The sequence below is a fragment of the Papaver somniferum genome, chromosome 1 (assembly GCF_003573695.1).
Source record: "Papaver somniferum cultivar HN1 chromosome 1, ASM357369v1, whole genome shotgun sequence".
Taxonomy (NCBI): Eukaryota; Viridiplantae; Streptophyta; class Magnoliopsida; order Ranunculales; family Papaveraceae; genus Papaver; species Papaver somniferum.
The window spans coordinates 204,157,069-204,179,471 of NC_039358.1; the positions used below are offsets into that span (position 1 = coordinate 204,157,069).

The following is a 22,403-nucleotide window of genomic DNA, read 5'->3' on the forward strand; positions in this document are numbered from 1 at the left end:
TAAAGTCCAAATACACACTTTAGGAGACAAGAGGGGATGGAGGAACATAGCATGGGAGATTCCTTATTTTTCGGAGTTCAGGTGTGTACGCACACGGTTGTTTTTTGGATAGATTGTTGTCAGCAAGATATTGGCATAATATCTTTCAATTTGGACACCGAGACGTTCCATCAACATTTGCCACCCCCGCATCATATTCCTGGGAGTGAATTTTGGATAAATACTTACCCATCACTTGGGATGGTCATGTTCGGAGTTCGCATTTTATTTTACTACATCCATGAGGGAATTGATCGGCCCCGGATAGATTTTTGGGCTCCCATTTCCAAAGAAAATATTCATACATGGGCACCTGGCGGGGAATGGAATTGGAATTATGAGATAAGCATTTTCTTTAAAGAGGATGAATGGCCGACTCATAACCCGATAGCCTTTATAAATAACAAGGAACTCTTATTTTGGCAGAATAGGTGTTTATTGCGTTACAATACACTCACCAGAACTTGGACGGAAATTTGGGGGCATACCGTGGGAAACAAGGGTTGCAATTATTCCTCACATGAGGAGCGCTGTCTCGTTGAAGAATTTTGGTGGACAATCGGAAACGTGTACTCATGATGTCCATGCCACTAACACATTCCTAGGCTTATCTATGTAGCTTTTTTTCTTGCAGTTGTGTTTTTTTTTTTTTTTTGGTATTTGGATTTTTTTCTATGCTGAAATGTACAATTTATTCCTTGGGTTATTTATGTTGTTTTTTTTTCCTTGTATTTTTTTGTTTTTGTTTTGGTGTTTGGATTTTTTTCTATGTTGAAATGTTCAATTTCGTGCATCAACATGAAAGTGTTGCCGCTAAATGTTGGGTCATTGTTTAACTAGACAACATTTGGTTTTTTTCCTTTTTTTGCGTTACACCTATGGTCCAGCCGGCCGGGCCACCCCAACCGACCTAGGTAATTAAATTAAAAAGAAAATTAGATAAATATGAAAATATTCATTCCATATATCTCATGAGATCATAATTTATTTTAGTTTTTTATGTGCGTTATGTATATTAGATTAAAAAGGAAATTAGATAAACATGAAAATATTCATTCCATATCTCCTTATATTGATAGAATATTCGATGTAAATACCAAAGAATATGTGATTTAAGATAATGATGGAAAACCTAAGAAATTAGGGTTTTCCTTAGAAATATATATAAATTACACCAAGCATAGAAAAAATTAACATAGAGTATTAAGAGGAAAAAATGAGTTCTGCTAAGAGGGAATGTAGAGATGTAACTGAAGAGAGGATCCAAAAACGTCCTCGACTGATGGCTGGTCCTCGTAAATTGAGGATTATCATTACTGTGGAAGGAATAACTACTGTTCCTGGTGTTCCTCTCGACGCTTTAATTAGTTATATTGTCAGTAGTGTTGACAATGATGATGTTCCTATTTATGCTGATGTTATTCCTGGTGTTCCTCTGGACGCTGTAATCAGTAGCGTTGAGGATGCTGATGTTCCTACTGTAAATGATGATGCTCCTGCTTCTATTATTGAAATTATTGATGAATATTGTCCCGATGTTCCGGATATGGCAGATAATCCAAAAGTTAACAAGCATGTGGAGCCTGATGAAGCAGAAAATGACAAATCTGAGGATGACAAGGCGCCCAAGCCTGCTGGTTGGAGTGATCAGGTTCACCTCAGCATTGCAAGAAGAATTGTTTGAAGATGGGGGACGGTTCATTTGATATGTTTTTTTTTTGATGATATGGTTTGATTTATCGATTTCATTTTGTGGACGCTTTGCAAGTTGTTTTCGTTTCTTGTTTCGTTTGCTAATTTTGTCATTTAGAAGATGGTGATGTTTATGAATTCTTTTATTATTTAGGTATTGGAATCATGAAATAAATCAGATAATTATTTACAAGTTCATAGAGTTTATAGAATGTAATATACTCTTGCAAATTTATTTATTTATGAGGTGTGCGTTCTTTTGGAAAAATAAATATAATTAGCTGAAAGAACGGAGGAAATGTAGAAAAATACAGTTTCCCCCTGTAAACAATAAGAATCAATTTATCACTTTAGGTATGGTATGATCTTATTGTCTCCTTGCCAATACTTTTAACAAAAATATCTGAACCAAAGAAATGGAACACGATAGTCTGTTAAGCAACGTAACTTCCAGAATCAACAACATGGTCTTATAAGCTTTCAAGTCACCAAGGTACAGTGTGATAAACTCCTTTTGACTGCATTAGACTAATGAAAATTGTCTGACATCAGGGGGAACATCTAATGGTGTGTTAAACTATTTTCCTTCATCGAGGTTACTTTTTTCCCACGGGGTTTTGTTACTCGGCAAGGTTTTTAATGAGACAACAACAAACACCGGAAATATAATTTCCCAGCTAAGACTATTGTCTTTCCTACAAGGATTTTCTTCCTTAGGAGTTGCGAAGCAACTAGTCAACTTCGACGGAGCCAAGTGATCATCTTCAACGGATCACCTTTATTTGCATATGTGACGTTGTACTCTTTTCCCTCCGTCAAGGTTTTATCCCACTGGGTTTTCCTTGTCATGGTTTTAATGAGGCAATGTATACGCTTCCAATTATGTTCTAAGTTTACTTAATATTGTACTATTTTTCTTTAGTTCAGGTATTGTCCCTCTGGGTTAGCCTGTCGAAGTTTTAACGAGGCAATTAACTTAGACTAGTCGGTCTTTGAAGATCGTATTACGTGTGATGAACTACATGTAAAATACGAGGCAACATGTGAAGAGTTGTACCAATGTTTTGTTCCACTGGGTTTTTCCTTGTCAAAATTTTAATGGAGCAATTGTCTTAGACACAATAGTCATCAAGGAGAGAACTACATTTGAAGACCTACATCCGAAGCACTGTATGTGAAGTACTGCATAAAGAGTTCTATTGGACCGCACAAGGGGGAGTGCTGTAGGGCTTTAGCCCATGAATGTGCAGCCCAATATAGTAACTAGGGTTCTATTCCTATTTGTATATAAATGACTATCTATGTAACACACAAAAACTAATGATAAAATATCTTTGTTTCTGCGCCTCTTTATCTTTCCCTATTTTCCACCGCAAAACATCATCCTTTATTCTATGAAAGTCGTTTATTCGCTGGGATTAACTTTTTGTATCGAGTCGGATTTATTCAGATGAGTCAGTTGAGACAGACAAAAAATCAACAAGAGAAAGTTGGGCCAAGGTTGGATATAGAAGTAGAACCGTCCCGCTTAAACTAGCCCACTTCATTACTAGATAGAGTCTCACTCTAAAAATCATTTTCTTCTAAAAACCTAGGGTTCCATCATCACCATCAGAAGATCAACAATGGCGAAAAATCATCTGAATCGTATTTTCTCATCACTGATCAAACCAAACCTAGGGTTTAATCAATCCATCATCAATTCCGTCTCAACAAACGGAGGAATTTCTGCTTCAATAATCAAACAACAAGATCTGATTAAACCCATTTCAGGGTTTCTTCATCAAAGAGGATTTTCAACCAGTAATGTCCCAAACAAACAAGGAGGAGGAGGAGAAGATAATAATGTACGAGCAGTGATTGTAACATGGGCAAGGGCTACAACAATCATACCATGTATGGTTGGAATGACAGTGGCTATTCATAACGGTAAAGATCATATAATTAGGTCTATTAATGAAAGAATGGTTGGTCATAAATTGGGGGAATTTGCACCAACAAGAACTTTTCATGGGCATACTATCAAAGGTGGGAATGAGAAAGGGAAGAAAGGTGGTGGTGGTGGTGATAAAGGAGGGGGGAAAGGGAAAGGTGGGAGACTTCAGAGGCCGAAGAAGACATTGAAAGAGTTGTTGATGAAGAGGAAGAATGTCAAATTGCTGGGTTTAAGAGCGTTCTTGAAGAGTAAAGGTGAGATTGAGAAGAAGGGAACCAGATGGGGGACTTGATGAGAGGTCAATTTCAGCTAGTGAGTGGCTCAGTTTCAATTTCAATTTCAGGTTCACATTTTTATGTTTTGTTTTGATTTTTAAGTAGTGTTGTTAGCTTGGATCAAATTAGGGGTTTGTTCTGATAAGAATTTGTAGCTCTTTTGTGATTTTGAGGGTATAAAATTTGTAGTTTTTATTTCAATGACAAATGAAGAAGGATTCGAGTTTGTGGAAACTTGTTTTGGTTGCTTAATTTATGAAATTTAACTTATAAGATGTTACTATGAACCTACAATTGTTTCATTATAGTTGAATTTTTGTTTGATTTGGTGTCATTGTGAATAGAGTGTGTGGTGATGGGGAAACTTGAACCCATATGGACCAAATCCCTTTTAGTGTAAAATGTCAGTTAGAGTAGAGTAGGGTATTATGTTGTTATTTTTAGTTTGACCTTACCTGCGGTAGTTTGGATGAAATACCAGTCATCGAGCTGCCATTAAGTGGACAAATTTTTTGTTTGAAACATCTAATTGCAGTTTATGGGATATGCAAATGATTGTTGCCTACTGAAGACGTGTTTTTAACATATATTTCCTGTACTAGCTGATTGGTTGGTAACGTACTCTTTTATTCTGATGGATGATGAAATACTCGTTTCTAACTACTCATCAGTATATCCTCATTTTACGTTCCCATTAACTCCCATTAGCTACACACGACGGACACCATATTCACTGCAGATGTTACTGTTCGTCGTCTTCAGTTGCTGAACTCAGTTTATGAGTTTGATTGCTACTTTTCGGCTACTGGTTCTGGATGGGTTTGCTATATGGGTAAGAGGTAAAAGTGTTGGTGAAATATGAGAAAGTTAGAGAATGGAGTTCATGTTGTTTCTGGACTACCACACAGAATTTGTGATATGAACGAGAGAAGGACGTTATGAACTCGGGCAACGAATTTATCAGTACTTGTAAGTTCACATCTACATTGTTGTTATGTTATTTCTTCTTTGCTATTTAACGAATCTTAATGTCTAACTTTCTCTTTTACTACTATCCAGTGACTCAGATTTACCCAACAACTCGAATCGACGTACACCTCAGATGGTATAACAGTCATAAGACAAGGTAAGCTACAAAGAGTTGCAACATTGGGCGGTTCTGTCTGCTTCCTTACTGCTAAAGTTGATGCTCAACAACAAAAAAAAGTTTATTATATTCTGATTTCATTTCGCTGTCAGCTGCAGGTTAATTGGATAGATACTTAACTTAGAAGATGTGTACCTCACAGTCTCTCCAGTGCATGGAGAGGAGTGAGATGCAGTAGTGGTGGTGATGGAATTCAGATCCAGGACAACCCCTGTTGTGATAGCTACAGATGTGAGCTCGAAGGAATGATGCTCTACAAGTAAGTCTTTCGGCCCAGTTTAGGTGTCTGTAAATCTGAATTTGACATACCCAACGACCTAATGAAATTTTATTGATTATTTACTTTTGTCCGCATTATAGTATTACTTTCTATAACTCGTAATGAAGGTGTTCCCGAACTAGTATAATTTTGGGAGTATGACACTTAGACCCTGGCATAATTCATAACCCATTTCATATCTCTTTCAAAAACAAACATACCGTCACCTACCTCCATGATTATAAATTTAGAGATAGTGTTATTAGTCCTTGCTCTGTTAATGTCTTTAATAACATGGTACAGTTTAATGGATTTCAACTCAGTTATATGGAGTTTACCTATGAGTGTGTTTTTCTAATTCTTTTGACGAGCTGGTTCAAGTACTGTTTGTCCTGGCATGATCACTGGACTTTATTTGCATCAAAAGTCCTCCTCCATTTCCTTTTTACTGAGAACTTTGAGTGTGAGTTGTAGGGTTAGTGTGGTTCTTTGAGGATTATATATAGACACGTTCAGGATCGAGGAAGTTGAAAAGGTTGAGTCACTCATGAGAGAATTTAGTCAAACTATTAACCTTATGAATTTCTACAACAAATAAATGCCCTACACTAGTCTCAACAAAATGAAAAAGTTGAGATTAATAGAATACTGAATTATTTTACAGTATTTATACTTCAACACCTAGCTGTTATGAAGTATCATTATTGTGAGAAATTGAGTATTCCATTTATCTCACTTTTTTCATTTTGTTGTCGGGCATCTAATATCCACTGGTACTGTCTAGAAAATGGTAAAATTGGTAATTTTGTTTGAACGTTTGTTGTTGAAATTCCTGTACTCCAATTAGGAAGGAGATTTCATGCACCTTATCCACCACTCGTTTTGTCCCGGACGCTCGGTAATTGTTTCCGTCTCGTAGTTTAATGAATCTCAGAAGCTCCTGATGATCCTTGGTTAAACAGTTAGACCCTGAATCATAGAAACCAGAATAGATAAGCTGGAGGATCTATGCACGCATACCTTGTTTCATTTAAACCTTTGGACTTCTTACAGATAGATGAAAAATACAATCTAGGGTGTTGAGGAGTCCTTTATGTTGTCAGAGCATGGTTTACCTAATTCGTATTGTTTTGGCCCATTAATGATATCTAGCTCTATCAAAATTGGATATCATGCCTAAGATTGGCCTCCATATACACTACTCTTATTTACATGTGTTATTAGGGCTTTTTCGGTGGAAAGTAATACCCATTTTAGCTGTTACACATATGTGCACTGACAATAAGACATCATTTACATGATATCTATTGGACGGTTTCTCTCTAATTCTTCGTTGGGCATTATATATGCATTCTACATGACACATATTTTTAAAATGTCATACATAATGCTTACGGTTTCCCTTAAAAAAATGTCAACCCATCATAATGAATAAATTAGCTTCACAAGATCTGCTGTGTGGCGATGGTGCTATTGTGAATAGTTTATATCCTCGGCTGCGTGGTGATGGGTAAACTAGAATTCAAATGGACCAAATCCCATTTAGTATAAAATGTCATTTAGAGTAGGGTATCTGGTTATTCTAAGTTTGATCTTACTTGGGGTAGTTCAGATGGAATAACAGTTATAGAGCTGCCATTATGAGGGCAATCTTTTGATTCGAGACATCAGTCACGGTTTATGGGATAGACAAATGATAGTCGCCTTCCAATTTTTCTTAATAACGAACTTTTTTCCTTCCCTAGTAATTATCCAGTGACAAGCATTTACCCAACATTTCTAATAGGCGTACATTTCAGATGGAACGAGGACATGGTATTTTTACTCTTGAGCAACAAATTGTTGTAGCATATGGTTGTTCTGTCAGCTTCCATACTACTAAGTCTTTGAACATGACTTGCAGGTATCTAACTGAGAAGATGTTTAGCTATAGCCTCTCACTGTTTTCAGGGCATGGAGACATGCCTTAGAAGGAGTGAGATGCAATAATAGCGGTGGCTGTTCATCGGGGACAATCAATGTTGACGTGTTGTGATAGCATCAGATGTGAGCTCGAGGGATGATGTTTCAATAGGTAAGTCTTTCATTCTAGTTTTGATTTCGGTAAATATGAATGTGACGTGCCCCCATTGACCTAGTGAAATTTAATTGATTACTTGATTTTGTCCATATTATAGCGTAAAAATTCCATAACTCGTCATTCTTGAAAAAATTATAGCGAAAGGCTTCCTATTAATTAGAACTAGTATAAATCTGTGAGTTTGTGGATTAGAACTAGTATAAATCTGTGAGTTTGTGGAAGTTACGGTACAGTCAGATCTGGCATACTCTTTTGATCCTGTTAGGAAATTTCATGCACCTTATCCACCATATGTCTGTCCCTGACTCCCAGTAATTGCTTCTGTTCAGTAGTTTATTGAACCTCATAAGAAGTTCTAGATGATCTTTAGTTAAATAGTCAGACACTTAACATAGAAATATACATCTTATTGATTTTATTAGACACAAAAACACATTTAAGGTGTTGAAGATAGACCCATGGATCAAGTGATTTATACATCTTGTAAATAGTTAGGCTAGCAACATCATCTTGACTAATAATTTTATTACAACAACACACTTCTTCGATGAAAGATAATTTAGCTAATAAACAGAAGTAAATTTCTATTATTTTATTTTAAGACCTCTTTTACTGGAAGAAGTCTTCTACGTACAAGCCAGGTAGCTGGGAAATAAACAGAGAAAATCCAAACATCTTATAATTAATCAATCTCGATTCATTAATCAAACTCGATTTGGATACTTTCAATTGTAACAACATCTTTACCTTTTCCTCTTCCTGAATCTCTTGGTACTATAGTAACTAAAACATCATCATCATCTTCAGCATCTAAATCTTCAAGAAGATCAGTTATTCCTAACTTCAAACAAGTCTTCATTTTCTCGTCTTTCCTTCTATGGATATGTGGCATATTTGTAAAACTACCTGCAAATTCACTTGATTCTGGACCAACTTCGTCTTCATCATTGATAAAGACGTCGAATTTGACAAGAGCGCCAGTTTCGAGCTCGATCCCGTTTATTACCAGTATTTCTTCTTTCTCTTCCTTTTCTTCCTTGCTTCGTGATTTTGTGTTCGGCCTTTTAACCAAAACTTTTACTGTCTTATCGAGTATGATCGGGAATTCTGTGACGCCCACTGATTTCTTCTTTGCTGTTAGTGTTTTCCTCTCGGCCATCCTTGCTTTAGAAGTTTTGGGTTTTGCTTGTATCCATAAAATTACCACATCGTCATACTTATACCTTAGATTTCTTGTTTCAAACAATCTCTAAACGTACAAATTGTCAATAGATTATTAGTGACAAGGTCGTACCTAACAGTCCTAAACTAAAAGTTAGTTGGTGGATGTGCGACTTTGATGCAAATTCTGAACAAAACCTGGGACCTAATCTTTTTGTCTTTTGTAAAAGAAGATTATATTAGGTATATGATGTCGGCACATAGTTGGACATTATTAGGCCTCGTAGGCGGTGGTTATAGCTTCTAAGGATCCGCTAAAAATATTTTTTAGTTTATTTATTTATCAAACAGGCAATGCTTGGAATTTTAAATTAGAAAGAAAAAAAAATGCGTTTGTTGGGTACTAACTACAAAGTAATTCATAACAAAATTTGTTGCTATCAGTGATTGAAAAAAATTCAAATTAATTAACGGATGCAATTTGTTGGGTCGGTGCCTTGTTAAACAGACGCAATTAGCTACCCTGATTCAAACCAATTAACTTAAAAAATTTCAACTTGGATTATTAAAGGCTCTTCTTGTGTATGCCCCCAGGAACACTAGTGATACCCCTATTATTGGAACAGTAGTTAAAATTTACAATATAACTTTTATAAAATAATAGGTTTGGGACCAAAAAAATTTATTATATTAAAGAGATATTATATTATCGATAATATAATAAATTATTATTTTATTACTAAGTAATATATTATTATTTTGGAGAATTATTCTTAGTCTGGAGGTTGAATAATAATTATCGTCGCAAGTACAATATGGACTAATTATGTAGAGGTATTATATGATTGACTACTTACGATACAAATACAAGCATTCTAAGTATCAATCACACTTCAACACTTTTTATTACAACAACATGACTCCAAGTTTTTTGGGTGCACTATGAACTATTAGGGACGAAATACAACCATTATTAAATCATATTTTGAGGAAATTCAATATTATGAAAATTATTTGTTAGTTTTCTGGTAGCATTATTATTTTATATATTAACTGGGACCTATTAATCCTTAAGGCGAGCTTTTGAAATGTATTATTTTATGATTTTATCGAATTTATTATTTTAGTACTAAGGGTCCGAGTCGGGATCTGGAAATTTTATTATTTTAACGAGTATATCATATTATCGAGTATTATTTTAAAGAAGTTATATTGTAGTTTGTAGAAAATTTGGAGAAAAACATGAAACTTTTTAATAATTTTGAATAATTAAGTTGTTTATCAACTTTAATTAGTTGGGTACTAAAACAAAATCTACTTGCACATATTTACATCTTAACACGATATTTTGCTCCCAACAGCACATGTTGTTGTCTGGTAAAGAGTACTGGTTGTCTCATGTCTGGATCTGGGATCTGAATGCACCTTCATTTGCAGGGCTTGAGGTCAACTTAGTCAGATATTTTATTTTATTATATATGATCCTCTTGGGAATAAAAAGAGTGATTTGAACCTGCCATTATTAAATCTGCAATTAAGAGAGCTCATGTCATGTGTACAGCTAGCCGTTTTTGACTTTAATACACATGTCTGTTGAGTTTCAATATTGTTTAATGAATCTCTATCTTCTGTAAATATAGCTACTTCCCCACAACTGTAATCACTTACTCATAATCACCAACACACAAAACCTAGATCTTATATTCCATTTCCTTTGTTTTCCATCCGTTCTGTTAATTGTTTTTTTCTTTTCTTCAAATCATTTATTGTTATGGCGTTGGAAGAGATCTTTGTTAACGGTGCCACCCGGTTCATGAAAAAATTGGTTTCAGTTGCCGCCAAAAAAATTGGTAAGACTGGGGCTGTAGACAAAGATCTGCAAAAGCTAAAGGATACTCTGGAAATGATCGCGGCTGTCACATGTGATGCTGAAAAGAAGCAGGTGAAAGACAAAGTCGTGCTACTCTGGTTGAGAAGGCTCCAAGACGTTGCATATGATGTTGACGACCTTTTGAATGAGATTTCTTACGAAGCTATGCGTCAATCCCAAGAAGGTGGAGATTCGGATAAGGTAACAGTCCTATCTAAATTTAAATTTGGTTCAGAAGTAGCAAAAAGAATCAAAATCATTAATCAAGAGCTAGATGGAATTGCTAAGCACATCGTTATGTTTCAGTCGGAACATAGCGTTGATGATGAAAATATTGAGCAACTAAACCGAATGACACATTCTTTTATAGGTGAATCTAAAATTGTTGGAAGAGAAAAAGATAGATCTAGCATAGTAGAGATGTTATTGATGACGAAAGGTTCGTCATCATCATCTGATAGTTTTAGCCCACAAGAAAAAATTTCGGTCGTGTTCATAGTGGGTATGGGGGGACTTGGGAAAACGACCCTAGCTCAATTGGTATACAAGATCACTCAGTTGAGAGAAATTTTGAGCCAAGAGCGTGGGTCTGTATTCCTGACGATTTTGATATCTTTCTAATTTTAAAAAATATTCTCGAGTCCATTACAGAAAAAATATGTGATGTGTCTAGTGTCGATTTACTAGCAAGGAAAGTTCGGGAACAAATTAGTGGGAAGAAATATCTGTTGGTACTAGACGATCTTTGGAACGAGAATGCCGAAGACTGGGAGAAGCTTAAGGGTTGTTTGAGCGTGGGTGCTCAAGGGAGTAAAATATTAGTAACTACACGTAAAGAAAATGTTGCATCTATTGTTAGGGGTACACTTCCACCGTACAATCTAACAACCTTAGGTAATCAAGAATGCTGGTTAATTATTAAGAATAGAGTTTTTTCTCCTGGTGGAGCAGTCCAGACTATAACTATGTCAAAAATAGGAGAGGAAATATCGAGAAAATGTGCTGGTTTACCACTTGCGCTTGAAAAGCAAGGAGTCTGATTGGCTGGCGGTCAGAGACAATGACGTTTTTAATACACCTGAAAATCCAAACAAAATCATACTAGTATTGAAATTGAGCTATGATAATTTATCTTCCCATTTGAAAAAGTGTTTCTGGTATTGCAGTTTATTTCCTAAAGATTATAAATTTGATAGAGAAACACTAATTCGACTGTGGATGGCTGAAGGATTCCTTCATCCATCTACTGGAGGAAATCAAGACTCACTTGAAGATATTGGTGATGATTATTTCCGTAGTTTGGCGAAAGGATGACTTTGGTGCCATCAAAACGCTGTTGCCTAGCGGTCTTATATTTGTTCCGCGAAAGGATGACTTTGGTGAGATCAAAACGTTCAAAATGCATGATTTAGTACATGATCTTGCGTTAAGTGTCGTTGGCAGTCATGAATCCATGATTTTCAAAGCAAGTGAGATGGAAGCTGATGTGTCTCGTATACGTCGTCTGCGGTTAATCATGGAAGAAGGAACGTCAAGAACATTATCTGATGTATTATTAAACAAAGCAGAAAAACTGAGGACAATATTTCTCCAAGAAGAAGGTTCTTTTTATCAGGGTGCACCTAGTAACAAGCGTCTGCGTGTAATACATCGGCTAGTTGGTGTTGACAGAAGTCTGAAAAGTATATCTTCCAGTTTGAAGTTTAAACACATGAGGTACCTTGGCCTCATTTATTCCGATCTTAAAGATGTTCATTCGGAGTCCATTAGTCAACTCTACAATCTGCAAACCCTCAACCTTCGTGGATCCAAAAATGTTGACAACACTCTCCAAGGAATTGGTTTTTTGATCAACTTGCGACACATAGATCTCTCTTCTTCAGATGCCAAAGTTGTGCCTGATTCCATTACAAGACTGACTAATTTGAAGACTTCAGATCTTAGTTTTTGTAGGGGGATTACTGCCTTACCAACAAATATTGGGTCTCTCCAAAATCTGTCGTCCCTTGATATTTCAGGAACAGGAATCACAGAATTACCCGATTCAATCTCTCTTATCTATAATCTAAAAGAGGATGGAACTTGGCTTGTGCAAGAAATTAAAAGCACTACCCTGTAACTTTGGAGCTTTAACACAACTAAGGTCACTTGATCTGACAGATACACAAGTAACAGAACTGCCTGAGTCAGTGACTAGCAACCTGTGCAAATTAGAGATTGTGATTCTTTTCAGAGGCAGCAAGTTTCCCAAAAATATCAGGAATTGGGTGGAATTGAGAAAACTCACTTATTATGACCGAAAAACAGATGGTTTAATAATGCCAAGAGGTATAGAAAAGCTAACTCGCCTCGAAGTATTATATCCTTTCATCGTGAGGAAAGAAGATGATGTCTCCATCGATACCTGCAGTCATAATTCAAGTTCTTCTTCTATCCAAGAATTAGCAGATCTAAACTCTCTTCAGTGGTTGCGGATACTACATCTAGAGAATGTGAGAGGTGGTAAAATAGAGGCCGCGAATGCAAAGTTAATAGACAAGCAAAACATTCAAGATTTGGATCTACGATGGAAATCGGAAGAAGAAGAAGGAGACGAATTGGCTGCTACTGCTACTATGGTGTTGGAAGGTCTCCAACCTCATCCTAATTTGGAGAAATTGTCTATATATTATTTCCCGGGTTTAAAGCCTCCAAAGTGGATGAGTTCATCTTCTTGTATTCCTAATTTAGTGACATTAAAGATTTTCAGCAGCCACAACTGTGGAAGTCCTGTAGGCCTGGGTCAACTCCCATGTCTTAAGATTCTACATATGTTTGGTATGAAATCAGTCAAGTGTTTGGGCAAGGATTTTTATCACCAGCAGGAAGAAGAGGGAAATGAAGGTTTCACAACAACATTATTCCTTTCGTTAACCAGCTTGTACTTGTATGATATGGAAAACTTGGAAGAATGGGTTGCACCTTCGCGGCCTGATAGTTCCTTCCCTTGCCTTGAGCATTTAGAGATCAAATGGTGCAGTAATTTGACATCTATACCAGATTTACGGTTATGGGCTTCTTCTCTCAAGCGTTTAGAAATCGAAGGGTGCAAGGTGAAGGAGTCAATTCCTTATGATCTCAAAAAATCCCTCACCTTTCTTGCAAGACTCTATTTTGATGGTTTCTAAAGTTTGATAGAGGAGGAGTAGATCTTCTTTGCTGTAATTTGATATCAGCCAACAACACCCAGTATAATTATCACTCACTTTTCTTGAATACCTATCTGTTGATTGTTACCATAATATGATCAAGGAGAAGTAGATATTCTGCATCTGCTTGCTCTCGAGCAATTCATATCAGCCAACAGGTTCGTTTTTCTGTAATGATTTCTGTAACTTTTGCTATTTTTCTGCAGTCTGCAGCAGAGATACCAAATTCCTGGATTACAAGCACAACTATGTGAAAGTTCTTCATTACTACACTTGTTTCTTCACTGTATATGTTTTTCCAGGATCTCTTCACTTGGTATTATTCGGAACTCACCGAAAGAATAAATGGATGATGAGGGATTGTCAGAGGTCGAATATGAGGGTGCCTCGGAGACAGTCTAAATATCAGTTTTGTGTATTTGTATATGGTGTTCGTTCTGACAATTAATGTATTATTGTGCCTCAGCAAATGATTGTGGTGGCTGCAGTGGTGCTAACCAAGTTGGGTGGAAATTTGCTTTCTCTTTCAACTGTAATATATTCTCTTGGTAATCAGTATCACACCTTCTGTTTTAAACATCTGAGGTACCTTGAACTCAGCTCTTCCTATAAAAATACTATCCTGCGTCCATAAGCCAGCTACACAACAATTTACAGGCATGGATCTTCACAGGGGGTCCAATGTTGAGAAAATACTCAAAAGAAATTAAATTCATCCCAACCTCTCTGGTTTGGACGTAAAGGGATTACCTGATTCTATTCATGGGCACGGTGATTTGCAGAGTTTAGATATAAGTGATTTTGTTACTGGCTTCTCTTAAATTACGGGTTTAAAGCATTACCTAGTAACCTTAGAGCTCTGACAAAATTATGGTCCCTTAATTTGAAAGGTACTGCATTTGCAGAATTAACCGCGACTTTGAGTAGAAATCAAAGATTAGCATGCCTAGACTCCCTTCAGGTGTTAGAAATCAACAAACAAATCTCCAAAATGTGAGATGCGTAGTAAAATGGATGTCCAGAGGCCAGAGGGAGCAGTTCAAAGACAAGCAAAACTTTGGAACTAAATTGGGAATACCAATACAAAATTCCATGGATTTTGAGAGCAAGGTTTTCGACAAGTTATTATTCCAATAAAGCCGTGCAATAGGAGGATGGACAAATCATCTTGGAGCAATTGAAGAACAATGACAGTCTAAATGGACGAGTTATTTTACCCACATGTGAGAGGTGTGGTAAAATGGACGTCGAGTAGGTGCAGTTAAAAGATATGGAAACTTGGAACTAAAATTGGGAACAAGAAATTAACAATAACTGTTCTATGATAGAAAGGAAAACAAGAAACACATATAGTGAAAAAAATGAAGACAACAAAAGGTGAAACTGAAATGTTTCATCTTATGTTATATTCCGTGGTAAAACAAAAAGAAGTAAACTCGTCACGATTTCTCATATCAATTGGTTACTGTGAGCTTCAGACATGTGTTCCATGTATTATCTGCCCATGGATGAAGATTAGTATATCCTTCTTGATTTAAACTTTCAAAGGTTTTGATTACTGCATCCCAGCAATATTTGGTTCCTTGAACAACTTCCCCGCAACAACCTGCATCTCCCGCTGCTGGTAAGGTCTTACTCAACATGAGCCTTCGCAATTTATCTCCACACGATTCTGAGATCTGAGTCGTCTGACATTGGTCTGGTAATGGAGGTGCTGCTGGAAAATTAACGTAAGCAGGAAGTGGTTGTCCAGCTGGAGGTGCTTTAGAAAGTGGTGGTCCTGGTGGGTAATCCCCGTAGTAATTATAGTCATCGTAGCCGCTGTAATCTTGTAACTCTCTTGCAAATACTGCATTAGAGATCAATATTGTTGCGGAAACAATTGTGAAGATTGTCACCAACATTGAAATATCTTTAAGACTTGCCATTGCACTTCTAGTTTTAATTCTTTCTCTGTTGGATGAAGATATGAAATAATACAAGATTTGCTTGCTTATATAGTAGATGCATGTCATTTGAGAGATTCATTAATTTAATGCAGTTAAGTCATAAATACTTTATTTAACAAGATTCATTAAATCTGCTTAACGTATTGCAGTATAGATGTATATTGTATAATCAAGATCAGTCATGAAACTGCTGCCTTTGTTTAAGAGATTCATTACTTTGCTCAATAAACGTACTGCATTTACTGAATAAATCAAAAAATCCAGTAACCCAATTTTTCTTAATGGATCTGCTGCCATTCTGATTTATTTTTAAAGCAAAACAGAAGTCAAATCGTTGCTAAAGCTATTATTTCGTGAAGCCCACCATAGTCAAATGGTATGGAGTGGACGTCTGGATCGGGGGTCTGAATGCAACTTAGTCAGATAATTGAATTTCATTACTAATGTAATTAATTGGGATAATGATACGACGTTAGTTTAAGGATGTACTTATAATGTTTGTTAATTTACGTATAACGAACTGGCCATCTTTAATTTAATGACGATCGCCAGTGAGTCACAGAATTATTTTGAGATCCACATTTATGATTATTGATAACATGTTCCCATGTTGTTGTCTGGTAAGGAGTGGTTGTCTGGATCTGGGATCTGAATGCAATTATGCTTCTAATTAAGAGCTCATGTGTACGTCTGACTTTCGTGCATATGTTTGTTTGTTGAGTTTAAATTTTTCCATCTTTTAGTAGCTAATATCCTGCAACTACTGGAATCACATACTCTTAAATCTTAATCATCAACACACCAAAACTCAAATCGTATATTTTCCATTTGCATTCAGTTAATTTCTTTCTTTCTTTTCTTCAAATCATCTGCTTCTTGTTATGGCGTTGGAAGAGATCTTTGTTACCGGCGCCACAGGGTTCATGAAAAAATTGGTTACTGTTGCGGCCAAAAAAATTGGAAATGCTAGGGCTGTAGATAAAGATCTCCAAAAGCTCAAGGATACTCTGGAGAAGATCGCGGCTGTAACATCTGATGCCGAAAAGAAGCAGGTGAAAGAAAAATCCGTGCAACTCTGGTTGAGAAGGCTCCAAGACGTTGCATATGACGTTGACGACCTTTTGGATGAAATTTCTTACGAAGTTATGCGTCAATCCCAAGAAGATGGAAACACGGATAAGGTAACACTCGTATCCAAAATTAAATTCGGTTTGAAAATGCCTGGTAGAATCAAAACCATTAATCAAGAATTAGATGAAATCGCCAAGCAGAAACAAATGTATCAGTTAGAACATAGTGATGATGATTTTTATACTGAGCAACTAGACCGAATGACAGCATCCTTTGTAGTCGATTCATACATTGTAGGGAGAGAAAAAGATAAGTCTCTAGTAGTAAAAAAGTTATTGATGAAGAATATTCCTTCATCGACATCATCTGATAATTATAGTTCACAGGAAAAAATCTCAGTCATTTCAATAGTGGGTATGGGGGGATTAGGGAAAACGACCCTCGCTCAAATGGTATACAAAGACAACTCGATAGAGAGAAGCTTTGAGCCAAGAGCATGGGTCTGTATTTCAGAGCATTTTGATATCTTTCTAATTTTAAGAAAAATTCTAGAGTCCATTACTGAAAATAGATGTGAAGTGTCTAATGTGGATGTATTGGTAAGAAAAGTTCATGAAGAGATTAGAGGGATGAAATATCTGTTGGTGTTAGATGATCTGTGGAACGAGAGCGCCGAAGACTGGGAGAAGCTCAAGAGTATATTAAGTGTTGGTGCGGAAGGTAGCAAAATTTTAGTAACTACACGCAAAGCCGATGTTGCATCTATTGTTAGAGGTACGATTCCACCTTATAATCTAACAGCCTTACCCGAACACGAATGCTGGTCTATTATCAGGAGAAGAGCTTTTTCTCCCGGTGGGGCACTCGAGACTCCAAGTATGTCAGATATAGGTATGGATATCGCGAAGAAATGTGCTGGTTTACCACTTGCAGCTAACTTTCTCGGGAGTCTTATGCGTTCGAAAAAGAACGAGTATGATTGGTTGGCGATCAGAGATGATGAAATTTTCAGTGCACCAGAAACTCCAAACAGAGTAATACAAATATTGAAATTGAGTTATGATAATTTATCCTCTCATTTGAAGCAATGCTTCTCATATTGTTGTTTATTTCCTAAAGATTGGGAATTCAACAGAGAAACATTGATTCGATTGTGGATGGCTGAAGGGTTCATTCATTCGTCTAATGGAGTTGATCGAAACTCACTCGAAGATATTGGTAATTATTATTTCCTTAGTTTGTTGTCTAGCTCTTTCTTTCAAGATGTACAAAAGGATGGCTTAGGTGACATTACGTCGTTCAAAATGCATGATTTAGTACATGATCTTGCGTTAAGTGTCGTCGACAGTCATGAAGTTACGATTCTGAACGCAAGTGAAACGGGAAATGAGGTGTCTCGAATTCGTCGTCTACAACTATCCGTGAAAGAAGATGGAGGGGGAGAAGGAGAAATATTTTCCAATGTCTTGAAAAATGCAGAAAAACTAAGGACAATTTTTTTCCAAGAAAAAAGCTTTTCTTACACGAGTCCACTTCGTAACAAGTGTCTGCGGGTAGTAAATCAGCTTGAGCCGCCTTTTGTTGATTCTAATTTAAGAAAAAAACTAGAAACTTTAACTTCCAGATTTAGGTTTAAACACATGAGGTACCTTGACCTCAGTTATTCTGATCTTAAAGATGTTCATTCTGAGTCCATTCATCACCTCTACCATCTCCAAACTCTCAACCTTCATCTATCCCAAAATGTTGAAAACATTCTCAACCAAATCGGTTCTTTGACTAATTTGCGACATTTAGATCTCTCTGTTTCAGATACCAAAGCCTTACCTGATTCCATTACAAGGCTAACTAATCTGAAGACTCTAGATATCAGTGATTGTTGGGATGTTATTGCCTTGCCCACAAATATTGGGTCTCTTCAAAATCTATCGTCCCTTGATATTTCATCTACTAAAATTACAGACTTACCTGACTCAATTTCTCTCATCTGTAGTTTAAAAAAGTTAAGCATCATCGCTTGCTTTGAATTAAAAGCACTACCCCGTAACTTTGGAGCTTTGACACAACTAAGGTCACTTGATTTTACTGCTACTAAAATAACAGAATTGCCCGAGTCTTTGACTAGCAACCTCTGCAAATTAGAGGTAGTGAACTTTGACAGAGAAACTAAGTTTCCCAAAGATATCAAGAATTGGGTGGAACTGAGAAAACTCATTTACTGGGGAAAGATAGATGGTGTAAGAATGCCTAGAGGTATAGAAAAGCTAACTTGCATTGAAGAATTAGTCCCTTATATCGTTAGCAAAGAAGAAGATATCAGTAATAATCCAAGTTCTTCTATCCGAGAATTAGCAGATCTAAACTCCCTTCGGAGGTTACTGATTGTAAATCTTGAGAATGTGAGAGGTGGTAAAACGGAGGCAGAGACGGCAAAGTTAAAAGACAAGCAAAACATTCAAGAGCTGGATCTGCGATGGAAATTCAAAGACGAAGAAGAAGAAATCGCAGATGATGCTGTCGATGCTTCTATGGTACTTGAAGGTCTCCAACCTCATCTAGATTTTGAGGAATTGGCTGCTTCTGCTGCTACTGCCACTATGGTGCTGGAAGGTCTCCAACCTCACCATAATTTGGAGGAATTGCACATCAGGGGTTTCCCCTGTTTAAAGCTTCCGAAGTGGTTGGGTTCAACTTCCTCTCTTCCTAATTTAGTGGAACTAACGATTTCTGGATGCAACTGTGGAAATATTGTTGGCCTGGGTCAGCTCCCATGCCTTCGGAGTCTTGTCCTTGTTGGTATGAATTCAGTTAAGTGTTTGGGGAAGGAGTTTTATTACCAGCAAGAAGAAGAAGAAGGAAACAAAGGAGGTACTGCAGATACAACGACAACATTATTCCCTTCCTTGAACAAATTAGTCATCTATGGGATGGATGCCTTAGAAGAATGGCTTGTACCTTCGCCACCTCAAAACTCCTTTCCTTGCCTTGAGGAATTAGGGATCCGTTACTGCAGCAATTTGATATCTATACCGGATTTACGATTATGGTCTTCTACTCTCCGAGAATTAGAAATCTCCGAGTGCAACAAGTTGGAGGAGTCAATACCTTATGATCTCAGGGAATCCCTTACCTTTCTTGAAATACTTCGTGTTAATGGTTTTCAAAATTTGATGGTGGAGGAGGAGGAGGAGTAGATCTGCTTTCTCTGCTACCAAGATGGAGGAGGAGGGGTAGATCTGCTTGCATTGCTACAATTCTTACCACGAGCCATGAAGCCATCGAGGTAAAGATTCGGTTTAGCTTAATTCAATGTTTTTTTTTTCTTTTCGACTAAATAAAAACTTAATGGACAAGTTCTAGTTAACATTCGTTTCCTTTCCTTGAGAAATTACTAAAAGATCTGAATATGCACTTCAATTCTCATTATCTCTCTGTACTTTTGTTTTGTTTTCCAATTTCTCAATTCAGTATTTGTTCACTTACTACTCTTGGTATTGATCGTGGTAGGGGCTTTCAGAACTCACGGGTAGAATAATTATGGATGATATAATGGGATTGGCACTTGTCAGAGGTCGAAGATGATTACGGATTTCAAAGCAGTGCACCGCGGAGGATGGGCGACTCGTTTTGAAGCTAAATTTCAGTTATTATATATGGTGTTTGTTTTGGGTGATTGAGTCTATTGACAATTAATACTATATAAAATTGTCTCAGCAAAAAAAAAAAAAAAAAGAAAAAACTAAGCAAATGATTTGTGGTGGCTGTGGTTCCAACCTAGTTGGGATGAATGTTTGGAAATTTGCTCTCTCTTTCGGTTGTAATTTATTCTTGTCGTGGTGATTGTTTTACAAAATCAATCTCCTCCATTTGTTCTAAAGCATCCGAGGCACCAACTTGAACTCAGCTCTGCCGCCTTCTGGTATAGAAAATGTTCATCCTACATGAGTAGTCTAATATTTAAAAAAAAAAAAAAACTCAAAGAAACTGGATCTTTGAGAAATGTTGGATTTATAATTTGTAATTGTCTGGACTGGTCTATGACAAGTCTAACTACAAGTTTGTCTACAAGATTCTCTGGACTGTCGGTTAAGTCAGATGGAGTTTGCTTAACCAAACAAAGAAAAGAAAAATCTAGAAAACTTAAGCGAGTCAGTCATAATGTGAACTAGTTTATTCAGTCAGCTGTACGCGAGCATTCTAGATAAGAAAACTCTGTGCAGCCTATAAATAGGCAAGACGTATTCGGTCTGCAACTTGAGCAATAAAATTAATAGTCTTGCTCCGTGTACTAGCATGCTAGGAGCTTTATACGTATGCTCGTGTAACTCCGGATATACTATCCAGAATCACCGAGTCGTTGACTAGCAACCTCTGCAGCTGTGTTATATAGATCGTTGCCATTTATAGAAAATCTGATATCAAAAATTTACTGAAAGAACACAAAACTAAACTCACGGCTTAACATCCTATTTATATGTTTACAAACTTGACTCTTCTAAAATATTCTTACGTAAACAAACTCTAAAACCAATAATACTTGCAACCCAAGCTAACTTCTAAATACCGTACTATGTGTCAACAATACTTGTTGATCCATTCACATCGTGTCAACTGTACCAGTTGATCCAACCAAATTCTGTCAACTCTCATAGTTGATCCATACTACTGTATCAACAACGCTTGTTGATCCCTTCTGTCTTCTTCATAGTATCTTGGTTTATTCTTCAACATCCTCCCTTAAACCAAGATACTCTTTGCTAATCATTCCCAATTTTCCACGCAAGTAAATGAAAGTGTTAGACTTTAAAGGCTTGGTGAAAATATCTGCCACTTACTCCTGACTTTCACAAAACTCCACAGCTATCTCCTTGTTACTTATAAGCTCTCTGATGTAATGAAACTTAATATCAATGTGCTTACTCCTTCCAATGAAGCACATGGTTCTTAGTTAAAGAAATTGTATATTTGTTATCACAAACTATTGTTGTTGGTGTCTTCTGTTCTTGAACAATGCCTTCAGCATCATTCTTAACCATACAACTTGTGTAGCACAGTTGCTAGCAGCTATATATTCAGCTTCTGTTTTAGATAAAGCAACAACTTGTTGCTTCTTTGATGACCAAGAGAAAAAACCAGTTCCTAATTGAAATCCATAACCTGATGTGCTCTTTCTTCCTTATGTATCACCATCCCAATCACTATCAGTAAATCCAACTAATTTTGGATCTTCTGAAACATTATAGAGAATTCCCAAACTAGTTGCTCCTCTAACATATCTCAGAATACGTTTTGCAGCTTGTATGTGATTGTCTGGGTTCTTCCATAAATCTACTAACCAAACCAACTGCATACATAATGTCAGGTCTTGTAGCGGTCAGATATCTAAGACATCCAACAAGACCTTTAAAGTCTGTTGAATTCACAAGTTCTCCTGACCCTTCTCTTGTCAACTTCAATCTCTCCTCTACTGGTGTTAAGATTGGATTGCAATTATCCATCTTGAAACGCTTTAATATACCTTCTGCATATCTTTGTTGATTAATAAAAATTACTTTTTCAGTTTGTTGTACTTCAATACCAAGAAAATATGACATTAAACCAAGATCTGTCATCTCAAACTCCTTCACCATATCCTCCCTGAATTTCTTGATCATCTCAGAACTATTTCCAGTAAAGATAAGATCATCCACATACAAACATACTATAATATGATTTCCAAGAGTATCAACTTTCAAA

The 22,403-nt window shown here is 36.6% G+C and overlaps 5 protein-coding genes across 5 annotated transcripts; 4 read left to right on the plus strand and 1 right to left on the minus strand.

Moving 5' to 3' along the window:
• Window positions 1-3,257: 3,257 nt before the first annotated feature.
• Window positions 3,258-4,229, plus strand: LOC113335627. Its single transcript, XM_026581657.1, has one exon. The coding sequence runs from the start codon at window positions 3,357-3,359 to the stop codon at window positions 3,957-3,959; it is 603 nt and encodes a 200-aa protein (XP_026437442.1). The 5' UTR covers window positions 3,258-3,356; the 3' UTR covers window positions 3,960-4,229.
• Window positions 4,230-7,863: 3,634 nt separating this feature from the next.
• LOC113312900 (polyphenol oxidase, chloroplastic-like) lies at window positions 7,864-8,671 on the minus strand. The gene has a single exon (XM_026561633.1). It carries the CDS (start codon window positions 8,585-8,587, stop codon window positions 8,129-8,131), a length of 459 nt encoding a protein of 152 aa, XP_026417418.1. The 5' UTR covers window positions 8,588-8,671; the 3' UTR covers window positions 7,864-8,128.
• A 1,650-nt stretch (window positions 8,672-10,321) lies between these two features.
• On the plus strand, window positions 10,322-14,224 carry LOC113312907 (putative disease resistance protein RGA4). Its single transcript, XM_026561641.1, has 2 exons — window positions 10,322-10,660; window positions 13,854-14,224. The coding sequence occupies exons 1-2, from the start codon at window positions 10,361-10,363 to the stop codon at window positions 13,899-13,901; spliced, it is 348 nt and encodes a 115-aa protein (XP_026417426.1). The 5' UTR covers window positions 10,322-10,360; the 3' UTR covers window positions 13,902-14,224.
• On the plus strand, window positions 12,496-14,224 carry LOC113312893 (putative disease resistance protein At3g14460). The gene is made up of 2 exons (XM_026561625.1): window positions 12,496-13,805; window positions 13,950-14,224. The coding sequence occupies exon 1, from the start codon at window positions 12,535-12,537 to the stop codon at window positions 13,624-13,626; it is 1,092 nt and encodes a 363-aa protein (XP_026417410.1). The 5' UTR covers window positions 12,496-12,534; the 3' UTR covers window positions 13,627-13,805; window positions 13,950-14,224.
• A 2,253-nt stretch (window positions 14,225-16,477) lies between these two features.
• LOC113358595 (putative disease resistance protein RGA3) lies at window positions 16,478-19,861 on the plus strand. The gene has a single exon (XM_026602197.1). The coding sequence runs from the start codon at window positions 16,478-16,480 to the stop codon at window positions 19,859-19,861; it is 3,384 nt and encodes a 1,127-aa protein (XP_026457982.1).
• Window positions 19,862-22,403: the final 2,542 nt, after the last annotated feature.

What these genes read in the sequence shown, in the direction of transcription:
- LOC113358595 (XM_026602197.1), top strand. Translation starts at nt 16,478, where the DNA reads ATGGCGTTGGAAGAGATCTTTGTTACCGGCGCCACAGGGTTCATGAAA.
- LOC113335627 (XM_026581657.1), top strand. Translation starts at nt 3,357, where the DNA reads ATGGCGAAAAATCATCTGAATCGTATTTTCTCATCACTGATCAAACCA.
- LOC113312900 (XM_026561633.1), bottom strand. Translation starts at nt 8,587, where the DNA reads ATGGCCGAGAGGAAAACACTAACAGCAAAGAAGAAATCAGTGGGCGTC.
- LOC113312893 (XM_026561625.1), top strand. Translation starts at nt 12,535, where the DNA reads ATGGAACTTGGCTTGTGCAAGAAATTAAAAGCACTACCCTGTAACTTT.
- LOC113312907 (XM_026561641.1), top strand. Translation starts at nt 10,361, where the DNA reads ATGGCGTTGGAAGAGATCTTTGTTAACGGTGCCACCCGGTTCATGAAA. An exon ending in AAGGTGGAGATTCGGATAAG is followed by an intron (nt 10,661 to 13,853) that starts GTAACAGTCCTA and finishes ATTTTTCTGCAG; the next exon opens with TCTGCAGCAGAGATACCAAA.